A 16414-nucleotide genomic window follows, 5' to 3' on the forward strand; every position below is an offset into this window, starting at 1 on the left:
CTGAGGAGAGGACAAACGAGAGCAACCGAAAACCCATTTTTCAAAGGACACTTGTGCAAAATCCAGTTTTAGCAGCTATGGGAACGTGGCCGCCTCGCATTGGCCATCAACCACCTGCACGTTTACTGTATGGGAAAAAGTGATAAGAACGCAGATGTTTTGTGGTTTCTGCGGACCCCAATGACATGTGATGTGGAAGAAACTATAAACTATAAAGGCAAGGGGCCTCTGCATGGGTTTTGGAACATCAAAAAAAAAAAAAAAAAAAAAAAACAGCCTAATAACCGAGACTGCAGCAGAAGAGGCACGGATACTGAATGTGAGTCAGTTTGCAAAGCACTCACTGCTTTTGTTTGTAGCGTGATTATAAAGAAAAACAACAAGAAGCAGTAAAAACCTGACGGCACCCTTAGAATGGTCTGGTCCACCTGGAGAGACTGTCAGAGCTGATTAAAAGATGGACTATGCTGATGCTTCGCCAAAAGCACTCAAAGACACTCATGGAACAGAAAATGTGGGCCTTTTTGCTGCTCACTCTCGTCATTGTTGGTGCATCGAACGCAAGCAATGAAACATCGACTGAAGAGAAGCTTGTTATAGCCAGAGGTAAACTCCTGGTGAGTACAGAAGGAACATGAATTTAACATCAAAACTCATGCCGTCTTCATAAAACTTGTCTCAGACATCAGCGCAGAGAAGAAAAATTTAAGGACCCGGATATTAAAAATACACATGACAAGAGTGGAGGGGATACAGCGATACAAAGAGCAAATGGGAAAACAAGTGCGACAAGGGATGAGGGATCAGGCCTGTGCTGTCGTGTCAGTATATTTTTCTGCTGAGATGTGAAACTTGCATCTCGCACCTTTGATCGTCCAAAGACCGAACCATTCACAATGCTATTTGTCATGCTGTTTTAACAACTGTCTCTTGTCATCCACGCAGGCTCCCAGTGTGGTCGGATGAGGTATAAAGAAAATGCCTGAGCTCCATCATTTTCTCATGGAGCGTTGGGCTTTGTAGTATCCTTGTTCAGGCTCACACCTTATTTTTTATTTTTTATTTTTACCCTGCGCCCCGAAGGTAAAGCAAGGGGTACTGGTTTTGCTTCGGTTTGTTTGTTTCTTTGTTTGTATGTTTGTTTGCTAACACTTTAGCAGCTAAAACTATTGGTTGAATTCGTATCAAATTGGGTTTATCGATTGCCAGTGACCCAAAATAGGTGTCGTTATGTTTTGGAAAAGGTAGGTCAAAGTTCAAAATTGTTCATGATTTTTAAAAATCTTCCCATTTACTGATAATGGGTGAAATTCGTGTGAGGGGCGGGGTTTGTTGGGCCTGGCACCTCTTGATTCTCTGTTTGTTAACACTCTAGCAGCAAAACTATTGGTTTGAATTCATACCAAGTTGATTTTATAGATTGCCAGTGACCAAGAATAGATCTGATTACATTGTGGGAAAAGAACGTCATAGTTCCAATTTTTAATGAATTTTTTAAATCTTTTTTTTCCCCCATTTACTTTCATGGGCACAATTTCAAATGTCTGTCGCAGCAAAATTATAAGTTGAAATCATACCAAATTGGGTTTATAGATTGCCAGTGACCCAGTAGAGATCTCCTTACATTTTGGGAAAAGTAGGTCAGAGTTAAATTTTTTTAATGAATTTTTACAATCTTTTTTTCCCCCATTTACTTATAATTGGCAAAATTTTAATGGACAGTTTCAATGGACCTTTCCAGAAACACCCTGGATTTTTTCATGACCTCTCTTGTAACCAGTGTTGCGCAAGTTACTTCCGAACTTTAATCCATTACAGATTACTTGTTACTGCTATATAAAAGTAATTCCTTACCTTACACTGTAAAAAAAAAAAAAAAAAACTTGTAAAAAAACGGTCATATTCAGGCAGCTGGGGTGCCGAAAAAATACTGTTAAATAATGGAAAATAACCATCTCATAAAAATACGGTAATTTTCCATAATTAAAATACAGTTTTTTGCCCTAACTTTACATGAGATTTTTGCTTTTTTTTTTGCTTTTTTTTTTTGCTTTTTTTTTTTGACTTTTTAATGTTTAATAAAGAATGTTTTCATGTATTAAAACAATCAAATTACCTATAAATATATATATTTATATAAATAATTTTCAATGAGACTAAGTTGTACAATCCACTGATAAAAACTGTATTTGGACAGTTTATCAGTGCTTATACATGTTATACATTCACAAAAATACATTTATTCAACATTTTTGTTGTGAAACCTCCTGTAATTACACAAGATATTTGTCAATTAACAAACAAGTCTTGTTAAACTTACAGAACAAAGACTTCTTTTACGGTTAATTGTCAGTAATTTTATCTTGTTGTATTATTCTTTTTTTTTTTTTTTTTTTTTACAGTATTAAACCTTAAATTAACAGTTTAATCACATAAATAGAAAAGAAATATTTGTGAAATTATGATACATTTAAAAATGTATTTTAACTGTATTTTTCTGTGAATTTTTTTTTTTTTCCACAGAAAAACAAAAAAAGAAAAAAAAAAAAAATTGGGGCGACACGGTGGTGCAGTGGATAGCACTCGTACCTCACAGAAAGAAGGTCCTGGGTTCGATTCCAACACCAGTCAACAGGGGGTGGGACCTTTCTGTGTGGAGTTTGCATGTTCTCCCCGTGTCTGCGTGGGTACTCCAGCTTCCTCCCACCATCCAAAGACATGCACTGATAGGTTAATTGGTTAATCTAAATTGCCCGTAGGTGTGAATGTGATAGTGATTGTCTCTATATGTCAGCCCTGTGATGAACTGGCGACTTGTCCAGGGTGAACCCCACCTTCGCCCCTATGTAGCTATGTAACATTAGCTTACCTTGTCATTGCTGATCACAGGAATCATGCTAATGCTAACTAGCTTCTGTAAAGCAGGGTTAGGGTTAATAATGAGCATACGTCCATGTGGACAATGGACTGTCTTCTGCCATCTTCACCCACTGGCTGAACACTAACAGGAAATAGAACTTTACAGATGCATTGTTGATTCCTTAAGGTCTCATGGTTTAGTTGTTTTCTTGTTTTTTTTTTTTTTTTGTTTTTTTTTTTTGAGCAATTAAATTATGGGGGGAGAAGTGTGTTGTAAGGCAAGTGCTATTGAACATACAGTTGCAGAAAAACATTATTAGACCACCCTTGTTTTCTTCAATTTCTTGTTCATTTTAATGCCTGGTACAACTAAAGGTACATTTGTTTGGACAAATATAATAATAACAACAAAAATAGCTCATAAGAGTTTAATTTCAGAGCTGATATCTGGACATTTTCCATGATTTTCTTGATAATAACCAAAATCACTTCAGTTCTTACATCAATACCTATGGCATTGTACTGATAAAAACAGTGCTTTTAGACATTCCATGTTTTCTTTTCTGTCTGTTTTAGTCACATGATACACACAGGAGTTAGCACTTGATTGCAAAACCATTGTTTTTGATGACTTTTGATGGTCTAATAATTTTTTCCACAACTGTATATGTAAAATATTACTGAAAATTGATAAGTAGTGCCTTACACTAACACTACTGTGTTACAGCAAAAAGTAATTTGTTACTGTATTGCAATACTTTCATAACACATTACGGTAACACTTTATAATAAGTACACACTATGAAGCATTAGTTAAGCATTAACAAATACTGAATTCATCTTGTATAAAGCATATTTCTGACATAAATACTCATTGGTATATGGTTTATAAGCATAGTTATAGTGGTTTTACTCATCATTAATAAGCTCATCTACAATGTGCTTAATGACTGTATTTCCATACTTTATAAATTATGGATTCAGCGTTTACAAATTTAGTATTGCATCACTTACAAACCACTTTTGATGTGCATTTATGCTCGCGCATACACTATTCAGAGATGTACTAATGGTTAGTGAATATTTTAGTGGGTATTTTATACGAACTCACACATTTATTTTCCAATAGATGTCTTATAAACAGTTATTACTACTACGGGAATTCATTATTTCAGGAATTTATAAAGCACTTACTACTCATTACTTAAGTCTATGTTGTGAGCTCATCTAAAGTGTGGACTATCTACACTGTAAAATAGCAGAATTTTCACTTAATTTTACAGATTTTTCCTGTATTTTTAAGATACAGGAAAATATCAATGAAATGACAAAAATAGACAGTGATTTTACATGTCAAATGGAAAATAACATGAAAAAACTGTAACTGTGAATAACCATTAAATTTTAATTAAAAAAATTTTTTTTTTTCTTTTTTCACAGAAAAATACAGTTAAAATACATTTGCAAATGTACCATTATTTCACAAATATTTATTTTCTATTTATGAGATTAAACTGTTAATTTAAAGTTTAATACTGTAAAAAAAAACAAAAAAAAAATTAAAACCAGATAAATTTACTGACAATTAACCATAAAAGAAGTCTTTGTTCTGTAAGTTTAACAAGACTTGTTTGTTAATTAACAAATATCTTGTGTAATTACGGGAGGTTTCACAACTAAAATGTTGAATAAACATATTTTTGTGACTGTATAACATGTATAAGCACTGATAAACTGTCCAAATACAGTTTTTATCAGTGGATTGTACAACTTAGTCTCATTGAAAATTATTTAAATATATATTTATAGGTAATTTGATTGTTTTAATACATGTAAATATTCTTTATTGAACATTAAAAAGCCAAAAAAAAAAAGCCAAATCTTATGTAAAGTTAGGGCAAAAAACTGTATTTTAAATATGAAAAATTACCGTATTTTTATGAGATGGTTATTTTCCATTATTTAACAGTATTTTTTCAGCACCCCAGCCGCCGGAATACTACTGTTTTTTTTATGTTTTTTTGTTTTTTTTGTTTTTTTTTTACAGTGTATGCCATGTAAAGCATTTGTAAATGAGACTTAAAGGTTGGTAATGTCTAAAGACTCACAAAAGTCTGAGATATTCTAACAAAGGAAAGACACAGCACATGGGATTATCAAACAAACTGCATAACTGAATGATGAATGATTATGATTATGAATGATTCGTAGAACATTTATAACTGTGCTTATAAACCATACATTAATGAGTATTTGTGTCAGAAATATGCTTTATAAATAATGAGTTCAGTTTTTATTAATGCTTCATAGTGTGTACTTATTATACAGTGTTACCCACGTTACTCCCAACACTGCCCATAAATAAAACAACGTCCCCATGTCCGGTACCAGCTGACTCAGCATCTCAGAGCTTCCCAAAACTCTTCCAAGTTGACATAACGTTACAGAGACTAAAAATACTCAAACAGATCGACGTGGCTTCTTCTTCCTGTCACTGCCCACCTGTTGTTTGCCTTGATCTTGTTTCTTTTCCTGTGTAGCCACAACTTGGAGTATGATTCATCGGAGGAGAAGGATCCTCGTCTGATATTCTATAACGAAAAGGACGAGGTAGTAAAGGTGAGATGTGAGTTCAGGGATCTCTTACTCATTCGCCTTGTGATGGGGCTTATCTGGGTAACAGCAGAATGTCATCGCTGATTCACATTGAGAAGTTTGAAGTCTGTTGTATCTGATAGCAGCTCCAACTCACACAGACAGTGTTTGAAAGAGTGAGACACACTTACCAAAAAAAAAAACAAAAAACAAAACAGCAGATGGTAAGAACTGTACATAAATTAGACTTTTTGACAGCGGAGCAATATTATGCACTGCAGAGACAGCACAGCCCTTTAAATGTTGATATGGATTTTCAACATTTTATGCCCTAAAATTACAAGTTTTTCCCACAGACTTTTATTTTTGTCAGTGTGGAAAAGCCCCTGAACCAATAAAAGTCTCCACTGAAACCAACGCTAATGAATTTCTTTGGAGTTGGCCTTTTTCTAAATGCACAAAGAGCCACTTTTGTGATTTTATAGTAAACTGTGAAACCCACACTTTACTGCTTCCTTGAGATTTTTTCTTTTTTTTTTTTTGTGTTTCCATAATAAGATTTGGGACTCTTTTGTGTTTGCTTTTGGTCTTGATACACTGCTGTTGTTTTCATTTTCATTTATTGTTTCATAATGTTGTTTAAATTAATTCTTTGAGGGGAAAAAAAAAGAACATTAAATAAATAATTAAAAACAAGCAGCAGCAGCAACTTAACGGCTTTTAATGAGCATCTAGTATATTACTGGAAACCTCAGCAAATGCATCTGGAACACTGTAAATGTAAAACTTTATATTTATGTACACAAATTAAAGATTATCAAGGTGCTTCTTAGCAGATTTAGTTGCTCATTTGCATATTATTTACCAATTATTCATGCTTTTTTTCTGCACGATGTTAATTTAAGCGACTGAGGCCATTATCTTTGTTTTCCATCCAATAACTCCTTTTTAATAGTAAGGAAATAAGTAGTTGTACATGAATTAAGGTCATTAATAAGTACTTTATAGTGACGATTATGAGCCAATATAGTACTTTATTACTTTATCAAGCAGCCAGTTAAAGGTGAATATGTGTTTATTACTGTAAAGTATTAGAGAATTTGTATCCCATATGTTTTTCACAGTGTCCAAACTTGTGTGTGTGTGCTTTTGTGTGTCTTTACTCGCATGTGCGTGCGCTGGCCGACACGTCAGACGGTTTCCGTGAAGAAAATGAAGGCAGACGAGATCAGCAGCCTGTTAGACTCACTTGGTTTCTTCAAGAGGTCCCAGAAAGGGGAAGAGGTGCCAAAGGAGTTTCAGCATTTCCCCCTGCCTGCCCCCAGGGACGAGCTGTGACGACACCTTGTGGCCGAACTCTGCCGCTGCACCGGCGCTCGCATTAATGACGAATGGGGCCCAAAGGCCAAAAGGATGAGCCAGGCACCATTCTGAGGAGTGGCTGGCCCTGGTGCGGCGTGCAGGGTTTATGTCTGTGGTGTGTCACTGTGTGAAAGCTGATGTTTAGATAAAAGACGGGAAATCTAACAATAAATGTGTCAGGGGACTCAGTACCTGATGTGTGCTCTTATTTGTTTAGAATAGAATAGGATAGAATAGAACACTTTATAATAAGTACACACTATGAAGCATTAGTTAAGCATTAACAAATACTGAATTCATTTATAAAGCATATTTCTGACATAAATACTCATTAATATATGGTTTATAATCACAGTTATAATGGTTTAACTCATTAATAAGCTCATCTACAATATGCTTAATGATTGTATGTTCATACTTTAGAAATTTATAAAAATCTGTAATTTAACAGAATTTTCACTGTTTATTTTACAGATTTTTCCTGTATTTTTAAGATACAGGAAAATATCAATGAAATTACAGAAACAGACTGTGAATTTAGATGTCAAATGGAAAATAACACGAAAAAACTGTAACTGGGAATAACCATAAAATTTAAATTTTTTTAAAAGAATTTTATTTCTTTTTTCACAGAGAAATACAGTTCAAATACATTTGCAAATGTATCATAATTTCACAAATATTTCTTTTCTATTTATGAGATTAAGCTGTTAATTTAAAGTTTAATACTGTAAATAAATAAATAAAACGAGATAAAATTACTGACAGTTCACCGTAAAAGAAGTATTTGTTCTGTAAGTTTAACAAGACTTGTTTGTTAATTGACAAATATCTTGTGTAATTACAGGAGGTTTTACAACAAAAATGTTGAATAAACATATTTTTGTGAATGTATAACATGTATAAGCACTGATAAACTGTCCAAATACAGTTTTTATCAGTGGATTGTACAACTTAGTCTCATTGAAAATTATTTATATATATATTTATAGGTAATTTGATTGTTTTAATACATGTAAATATTCTTTATTAAACATTAAAAAGTCAAAAAAAAAAAAAAAAAAAAGCAAAATCTCATGTAAAGTTAGGGCAAAAAACTGTATTTTAACCCTTTCATGCATGAATTATGAGAACCTTAATCAAGATTTTTTTTCCCTGAGTGTTTTTATTCCTCTTTAGGCCTGAAAAAAACAGTGTGATTGAAATGTTTTTATGAACCTACACTACCAGTCAAAAGTTTGGACTCACCTTCTCATTTAAATAACATGAGATGGACCACAGATGGACAACAAGTGTTCAGCATCACTGGGAAGTCCTTCAAGACTTTTGGAAAACCTTTCAGGTGACTACCTCATGAAGCTCCTTGAGAGAATGCCAAGAATGTGGAAAGCAGTAATAAAAGCAAAATGTGGCTATTTTGAAGAATCTAAAATATAAAACATGCTTTGAGTTATGTCCCACTTTTTTTTAACTACATAATTCCATATGTGTTCATTCATAGTTTTGATGCCTTCAGTGAGAATCTACAATGTAAAAAGTCATGAAAATCAAGAAAAACCAGGTGAGTCCAGACTTTTGACTAGTAGTGTATATTTCATGGAGTTACAAAAATGTCCATTCAGCTGGACACCATTTGTTTAATATTTGAAGCAAAGAAACATGCATTCACTGTCATACTGTGTGAAAACTATGAAATTTATGTTTTTTTAATGCTAATCTGATGTTTTCTCACATTTTAACATACTATAATACTAGCTATTACTCACTCTGATAATATGCAAAAAAAACAGCAACTACTTTTTGTTTTAAAAGAAACTGTTCATTAGTCTAATTGATTTTCACTCAAATATGTTACTGCAGATCAGGTTTATGATTTGCAGTTTGTGGGATGATGCATAAGTGTCCACTGTGTTGGTTGATATGGAACTAAAACAACAAAAATCCATGAATATATAAAGAGAACAGCTGTAGAATAACTGTCCACTGGAGTGACCACTATGCATGAAAGGGTTAATTATGGAAAATTACCATATTTTTATGACATGTTTTTTTTACAGTATTTTTTCAGCACCCCTGCCACTGGAATAATACCATTTTTTACTGTTATTTTTTTTTTCTTTTTTTTTTTTGCAGTGCACTGAAAACAGAAATGGCGTGAATATGACTTATTCTAGTTTATTTTTGGTTCTTTTTCCTCTCTAAACATCCAAAATATCTGTTTTATTCTCTAATTAGGTAAATTTACTGTGCGTCTTAAATGGCCAGTGAATAACACATTGCCACTGTGCTGTTTCAGCCTAATCCTCAGCCCGCCTCCTTCGCTCTAATCTGATTAGTACTAGTGTCTGCCAGCATGCGTCTGTTCGTGTCCTTTACTATCTGTTTGTTCATGCAGTTGTGTATCTGTGGGATTTCAGACAGCAGGGATTAACAACACACAGAAACACAAATATAGTTTTGGATTGTTGTAGTTTGTGTCTTTTGCGGGTTGGTCATGGTCATCAGTGTTACCCACAATGCCTGTGTTTTACTCGTCTGTTCCAGAGAACCTCCAGCTGGGCCTGGCCTACGTGGGCAGCTCAGTGTTCACCAACAACAGGACGGCGGACAGCGACTTCACCAGGGAGCAGGAGGAAGCATATGGTTGGTTAAAGTGTGCCAGTTTATCCGCATGTGTAGTATAATACAGCATTATTGAACACAGACCAATACAGTATTATTATATACATCTATAATGTGTCATATAAGCAGAGTACGTCTAGGTAAACTGTGCTTTTATTAACATATGTACAGTAGGTTTTTATAGTTGTTTGCTAGTTTTTTAGCTATGAACAAAATACTTCCAGACTAAAAGTAGTGAAACTTTATCAGATTTGTGACACTAATGAAACCAATTCAATCCAACTTTATTTGTAAAGCACTTTAAAACAACCACAGTGGACCAAAGTGCTGTACAGAAAAATAAATAAAAACCAAAATAACAGGGTAAAATACAAGAATAGTTTAAAAAAATAAAAAGAAAAAAGAAAACTGTAAAAAGAAAAAAATAAAATTAATAAATAAAATACAGAAGAATAGATAAAACCTAAGTAAAAGAATAAAATACAAGAATAGATTAAAAAAAACTTTGAACAACTGTAATAAATAAATAAATAATACAGAAGAATAGATAAAACCTATACAAAAGAATAAAATACAAGAATAGATTAAAAAGCATAGAACGACTGTTAAAAAAAAACATAAATAAAAATACAGAACAATAGATAAAACCTAAATAAAAGAAGAAAATACAAGAATAGATTAAAAAACACAGAACAACTGTAATAAATAAATAAAAATACAGAAGAATAGATAAAACCTAAATAAAAGAAGAAAATACAAGAATAGATTAAAAAACACAGAACAACTGTAATAAATAAATAAAAATACAGACTAGATAAAACCGAAATAAAAGAATAAAATAATAGAATAGATTAAAAAACAGAACAACTGTAATAAATAAAAATACAGAAGAATAGATAAAACCGAAATAAAATAATAAAATACAAGAATAGATTAAAAAAGCATAGAACAAAAAAAAACACAAACAAAAATAGAGAAGAATAGATAAAACCTAAATAAAAGAAAAAAAAAAATACAAGAAAAGATTAAAAACATAAAAAGTTGTACAATTAAAAACAACAAAAAATAAGAACAATAAACCAATACCAGATAACACAACTGAATAAAAAACAATACATTCAAACATCTCATGTGGTTTCAACAGCCAAGATCAATTAAATTCAAGGTGCCAGTCAACTAGAGTTTAGTAGATAAAGTATTGGGTTTTAGTCAAAAGAAATATTTCTGAGGCACCAGTTCTAGTTTAAAACACTGTCTGTACTTTATAATACAGTCACTTTACAGATTCCTTCTGATGTCAGATTTAGAAACGTATTCTTATCCTGTTCTAAATCTACATAAACCTATTATAATATCATAAATCTATTATATACAGGAATGCTTTAATATCTGTCTTAAATACATCAGCCAAGCATGACTTTTGTCATTTGTTTTTCAGTGTATTTATAAAAGTATGACAGATTTTACACATGTTTTCTCTGAAGCAGGTAATTTTAAGTGGTTATGTAGTGTATTTGCATAATTGTTCAAGTAACTTTTCCATTGTTGCCCCATAATTGTCATTAACTAATGAATCTATCAATTTTGGGCCTCAGTTAATGTATGTGTGTGTGTGTGTGTGTGTGTGTGTGTGTGTGTGTGTGTGTGTGTGTGTGTGTGTGTGTAGGTGTGCATGTATGTCTGTATGTATGTCTCTTTGTATGTCTGTATGTATGCATGCGTGCATGTATGTATGCATGTATGTATGTATGTATGTATGTATGTGTGTATGTATGTATGTGTGTATGTATGTGTGTATGTATGTATGTATGTATGTATGTATGTATGTGTGCTTGTATGTATGTATGTATGTATGTGTGCTTGTATGTATGTATGTATGTGTGCTTGTATGTATGTATGTATGTATGTGTGCTTGTATGTATGTATGTATGTGTGCTTGTATGTATGTATGTATGTATGTATGTATGTATGTATGTATGTATGTGTGCTTGTATGTATGTATGTATGTATGTGTGCTTGTATGTATGTATGTATGTATGTATGTGTGCTTGTATGTATGTATGTGTGCTTGTATGTATGTATGTATGTATGTATGTATGTATGTATGTGTGCATGTATGTATGTATGTATGTATGTATGTATGTGTGCTTGTCTGTATGTATGTATGTATGTGTGCTTGTATGTATGTATGTATGTATGTGTGCTTGTCTGTATGTATGTATGTATGTGTGCTTGTATGTATGTATGTATGTATGTATGTGTGCTTGTATGTATGTATGTATGTATGTATGTGTGCATGTATGTATGTAAGTATGTATGTATGTATGTATGTATGTATGTATGTATGTGTGCTTGTATGTATGTATGTGTGCATGTATGTATGTATGTACGCATGTATGTATGTATGTATGTATGCATGCATGCATGTATGTGTGTATGTACAGTACAGGCCAAAAGTTTGGACACACCTTCTCATTCTTTGCATTTTCTTTATTTTCATGACTATTTACATTGTAGATTCTCACTGAAGGCATCAAAACTATGAATGAACACATGTGGAATTATGTACTTAACAAAAAAGTGTGAAATAACTGAAAACATCTCTTATATTCTAGTTTCTTCAAAGTAGCCACCCTTAGCTCTGATGACTGTTTTGCACACTCTTGCCATTCTCTTGATGAGCTTCAAGAGGTAGTCACCTGAAATGGTTTCCTAACAGTCTTGAAGAAGTTCCCAGAGATGCTTAGCACTTGTTGGCCCTTTTGCCTTCACTCTGCGGTCCAGCTCACCCCAAACCATCTCGATTGGGTTCAGGTCCGGTGACTATGGAGGCCAGGTCATCTGGCGCAGCACTCCATCACTCTCCTTCTTGGTCAAATATCCCTCACACAGCCTGGAGGTGTGTTTGGGGTCATTGTCCTGTTGAAACATAAATGATGGTCCAACTAAACGCAAACCGGATGGAATGGCATGTCACTTCAGGATGCTGTGGTAGCCATGCTGCTTCAGGTTGCCTTCAATCTTGAATAAATCCCCAACAGCGTCACCAGCAAAGCACCCCCACACCATCACACCTCCCCCTCCATGCTTCACGGTGGGAACCAGGCATGTAGCATCCATCCGTTCACCTTTTCTGCGTCGCACAAAGACACGGCGGTTGGATCCAGAGATCTCAAATTTGGACTCATCAGACCAAAGCACAGATTTCCACTGGTCTAATGTCCATTCCTTGGGTTTCTTGGCCCAAATAAATCTCTTCTGTTTGTTGCCTCTCCTGAGCAGTGGTTTCCTAGCAGCTGTTTGACCATGAAGGCCTGATTCACGCAGTCTCCTCTTAACAGTTGTTGTAGAGATGTGTCTGCTGCTAGAGCTCTGTGTGGTATTCATCTGGTCTCTAATCTGAGCTGCTGTTAATTTACGATTTCTGAGGCTGGTGACTCAGATGAACTTATCTTCAGCATCAGAGGTGACTCTTGGTCTTCCTTTCCTGGGGCGGTCCTCATGTGAGCCAGTTTCGTTGGAGCGCTTGATGGTTTTTGCGACTGCACTTGGGGACACATTCAAAGTTTTTGAAATTTTCTAGACTGACTGACCTTCATTTCTTAAAGTAATGATGGCCACTCGTTTGTCTTTACTTAGCTGATTGGTTCTCGCCATAATATGCATTCTAACAGTTGTCCAATAGGGCTGTCAGCTGTGCATCAACCTGACTTCTGCACAACACAACTGATGGTCCCAACCCCATCAATAAGGCAAGAAATTCCACTAAGTAACCCTGACAAGGCACAGCTATGAAGTGAAAACCATTTCAGGTGACTACCTCTTGATGCTCATCAAGAGAATGCCAAGAGTGTGCAAGGCAGTCATCAGAGCTAAGGGTGGCTACTTTGAAGAAACTAGAATATAAGAGATGTTTTCAGTTATTTCACACTTTTTTGTTAAGTACATAATTCCACATGTGTTCATTCATAGTTTTGATGCCTTCAGTGAGAATCTACAATGAAAGTAGTCATGAAAATAAAGAAAATGCGAAGAATGAGAAGGTGTGTCCAAACTTTTGGCCTGTACTGTATGTATGCGTGCATGTATGTATGTATGCATGTATGTATGTATGTGTGCTTGTATTTATGTATGTATGTATGTATGCACGCATGTATGTATGTATGCATGCATGTATGTGTGTATGTATGTGTGCGTGCATGTATGTATGTATGTATGCACGCATGTATGCATGTATGTATGTATGTGTGCTTGTATCTCACGTGTATGTATGTATGTATGCATGTATGCGTGCATGTATGCATGTATGTATGCACGCATGTATGCATGTATGTATGTATGTGTGCTTGTATCTCACGTGTATGTATGTATGTATGCATGTATGCGTGCATGTATGCATGTATGTATGTATGTATGCACGCATGTATGTATGTATGTATGTATGTATGCGTGCATGCATGTATGTATGTATGTATGTATGTGTGTATTTGTGTGTTTATGTATACATAATATATATTGGTTTATATAAAAAAATAAATCTGATATAAATATAAAACAATACTAATATAAAAAATTAAATATAACATCATATAAAATATAAAAAATATATATATACACTGTAAAATAATCTAATAATATGAATATAAAATATAAAAATAACATAATATAATATAAAGTATATACAAAAAATGTAAAAAAAAAAAAAAAAAAATTGGGGAAAAAAATTGTCTCGTGAAGGAATTAGTGTAAAAGCTGGTAGTGGTGGTAAAGGGGTACAGTGCAGAGTATACTGTTAATTTGATGTTTTTCAGTGATTTATGTTTTGTTGTTAAATTATTCAGATGAAAAATGGAACTGTCCAGAACAGAGGTCAGCAGTGGTGAACCTGACTAATGACATGCTGCTAAATGTGTTGCAGTGGTCAACGAGCTGGTGTCTCACCTTCCCCTTCAGATGCTGCTCTACTTTAACATGTTCTACTTCCCATGTTGGTGGTTCTCTGCCGTGTTCATGCTGGAAGTAAAGGTCAGTGTGTGGGAAACGGAGAACTTGTTTAAAATGCTGAAACTGGGAGCACAATAGACAAATCCTATTGAAGTTGAAGAATTGAATCAAGTTAATATTCTCTTCATTCTTTCATTCCTGCTCTTTTCATGTTCATACTGACTTTTATGAATGACGCATTATGAACTCAGACCTACTTTCATCACTTGATAATTCTGATGCAAACATGATCTTTACCAAGACATGATTTATGAGGCTACCTGAGTCACATGCTTTGTTGTAAAATGTAAGAATAATATAATTTAACACATAAAGATGCAAGGGTACTTTTCCGGCAGTTCTCAAATGAATTTTTCTCTCTATTTAACCTTTCTTAAGCAATGTATCACCATTTATCATAATATTATCCTTTGTATTTTGCGTTTCTTCAATAAAAATCAGGTATTTTCCCAAATTTATTTCACTGATCATGTAGATCAGGGGTGTCAAACATGCGGCCCGGGGGCCAAATGTGGCCCACCAAAGGGTCCAGTTCGGCCCCTGGGTTGTTTTTGCCAAGTGCAAAAATTCCACAGTCTTGAATTGAATTAAGCAAAAAAAAAAATAGCTTGAATTACGGAAAAAAAATTTGAATTAAGTAAAAAAAAAAATCTTCAATTAAGTAAAAAAAAAAATGTTGAATTAAGCCAAAAAAAATCTTCCATTAAGTAAAAAAAAAAAAAATTCAATTAAGAAAAAAAAATCTTCAATTAAGTAAAAATAATCTTCAATTAAGCCAAAAAAAATCTCAAATTTAGCAAAAAATCTTGAATTAAGCCAAAAAAAATCTTCAGTTAAGTAAAAAAAATCTTGAATTAAGCCAAAAAAAAAAAATCTTCAATTAAGTAAAAAAAATCTTCAATTAAGCAAAAAAAAAAAAATCTTGAATTAAATAAAAAAAAAAAATCTTGACTTAAGCAAAAAAAATCTTGAAGTAATTAAAAAAAAAACTTCAATTAAGCCAAAAAAAAATCTTCAATTAAGTAAAAAAAATCTTCAATTAAGAAAAAAACCCCTTCAATTAAGTTAAAATAATCTTCAATTAAGCAAAAAAAAAATCTCAAATTTAGCAAAAAATTTTGAATTAAGCCAAAAAAAACTTCAATTAAGTAAAAAAAGCTTGAATTAAGTAAAAAAAAAATTTTCAATTAAATAAAAACAATCTTGAATTAAGCCAGAAAAAAAACTCTTCAATTAAGTAAAAAAAAAAAAAAATCTTCAATTGAGCCCCCCAAAAAATCTTCAATTAAGTAAAAAAATCTTCAATTAAGCCAAAAAAATCTTCAATTAAGTAAAAAAAAAAAATCTTCAGTTAAGTAAAAAAAAAAAAATCTTGAATTAAGCCAAAAAAAATCTAGAATTAACAACTTCATTTTTTTTAGTGCAAAAAATAACATAAAATTATGAAAATATTTACAATTACAAACTATCCTGTAACACTAAAATGTGAATAACCTGAACAAATATGAACAACCTGAAATGTCTAAAAAAAATTAAGCACAATTTTAACAATTTTTCTGCCTGTTCTTCAGTGTTTAGTGTCTTTGTAGATCTGATCCATAATGCTCATGTAGAAATGATAAGTTAAGGAATAATATTGTTAAAATTGCACGAAATTTTCTTACGTTTTTAAATTTAAATTTCATTTTTTTCAGGGTTCTTAAAGTCGAACCCAATTCAGTCAATTGGAAAAACATCTACACCCACATTTGTCCTTTTCCTATTGATTTAAAATGACTTTGAATAGAATAGAATAGACCAGTTCCTTCAGTTTAATGTCCTTCTGTAGGTTGTTCAATGAAGTGACAACAATAGCAGAACTATTATTCTGTAACCGGAGACTCAGACAGGAATAATTTGACCCATGACAAATGCAAATGAATTGGTGTTTTTATATACTTTTGAATCATTTAATAAAAGCAGAGGTCATATT

General features: G+C 33.0%; 2 protein-coding genes across 2 annotated transcripts in view; both read left to right on the top strand.

The window, feature by feature from the left end:
• Nucleotides 1–290: 290 nt before the first annotated feature.
• On the top strand, nt 291–7008 carry selenoe (selenoprotein e). Its single transcript, XM_030144119.1, has 4 exons — nt 291–617; nt 946–1022; nt 5400–5478; nt 6649–7008. The coding sequence occupies exons 1-4, from the start codon at nt 465–467 to the stop codon at nt 6790–6792; spliced, it is 453 nt and encodes a 150-aa protein (XP_029999979.1). The 5' UTR covers nt 291–464; the 3' UTR covers nt 6793–7008.
• Nucleotides 7009–9163: 2155 nt separating this feature from the next.
• LOC115426357 (transmembrane protein 17A) overlaps nt 9164–16414 on the top strand; it is an 11550-nt gene continuing 4299 nt past the window's right edge. The window contains exons 1-2 of the mRNA XM_030144427.1: nt 9164–9459; nt 14357–14463. Of these exons, the coding sequence (XP_030000287.1) occupies nt 9333–9459; nt 14357–14463 (234 nt within the window). The 5' untranslated portion in view covers nt 9164–9332. The remainder of the gene's footprint in view (nt 9460–14356; nt 14464–16414) is intronic.

Source organism: Sphaeramia orbicularis, chromosome 9, assembly GCF_902148855.1.
Source record: "Sphaeramia orbicularis chromosome 9, fSphaOr1.1, whole genome shotgun sequence".
NCBI lineage: Eukaryota > Metazoa > Chordata > Actinopteri > Kurtiformes > Apogonidae > Sphaeramia > Sphaeramia orbicularis.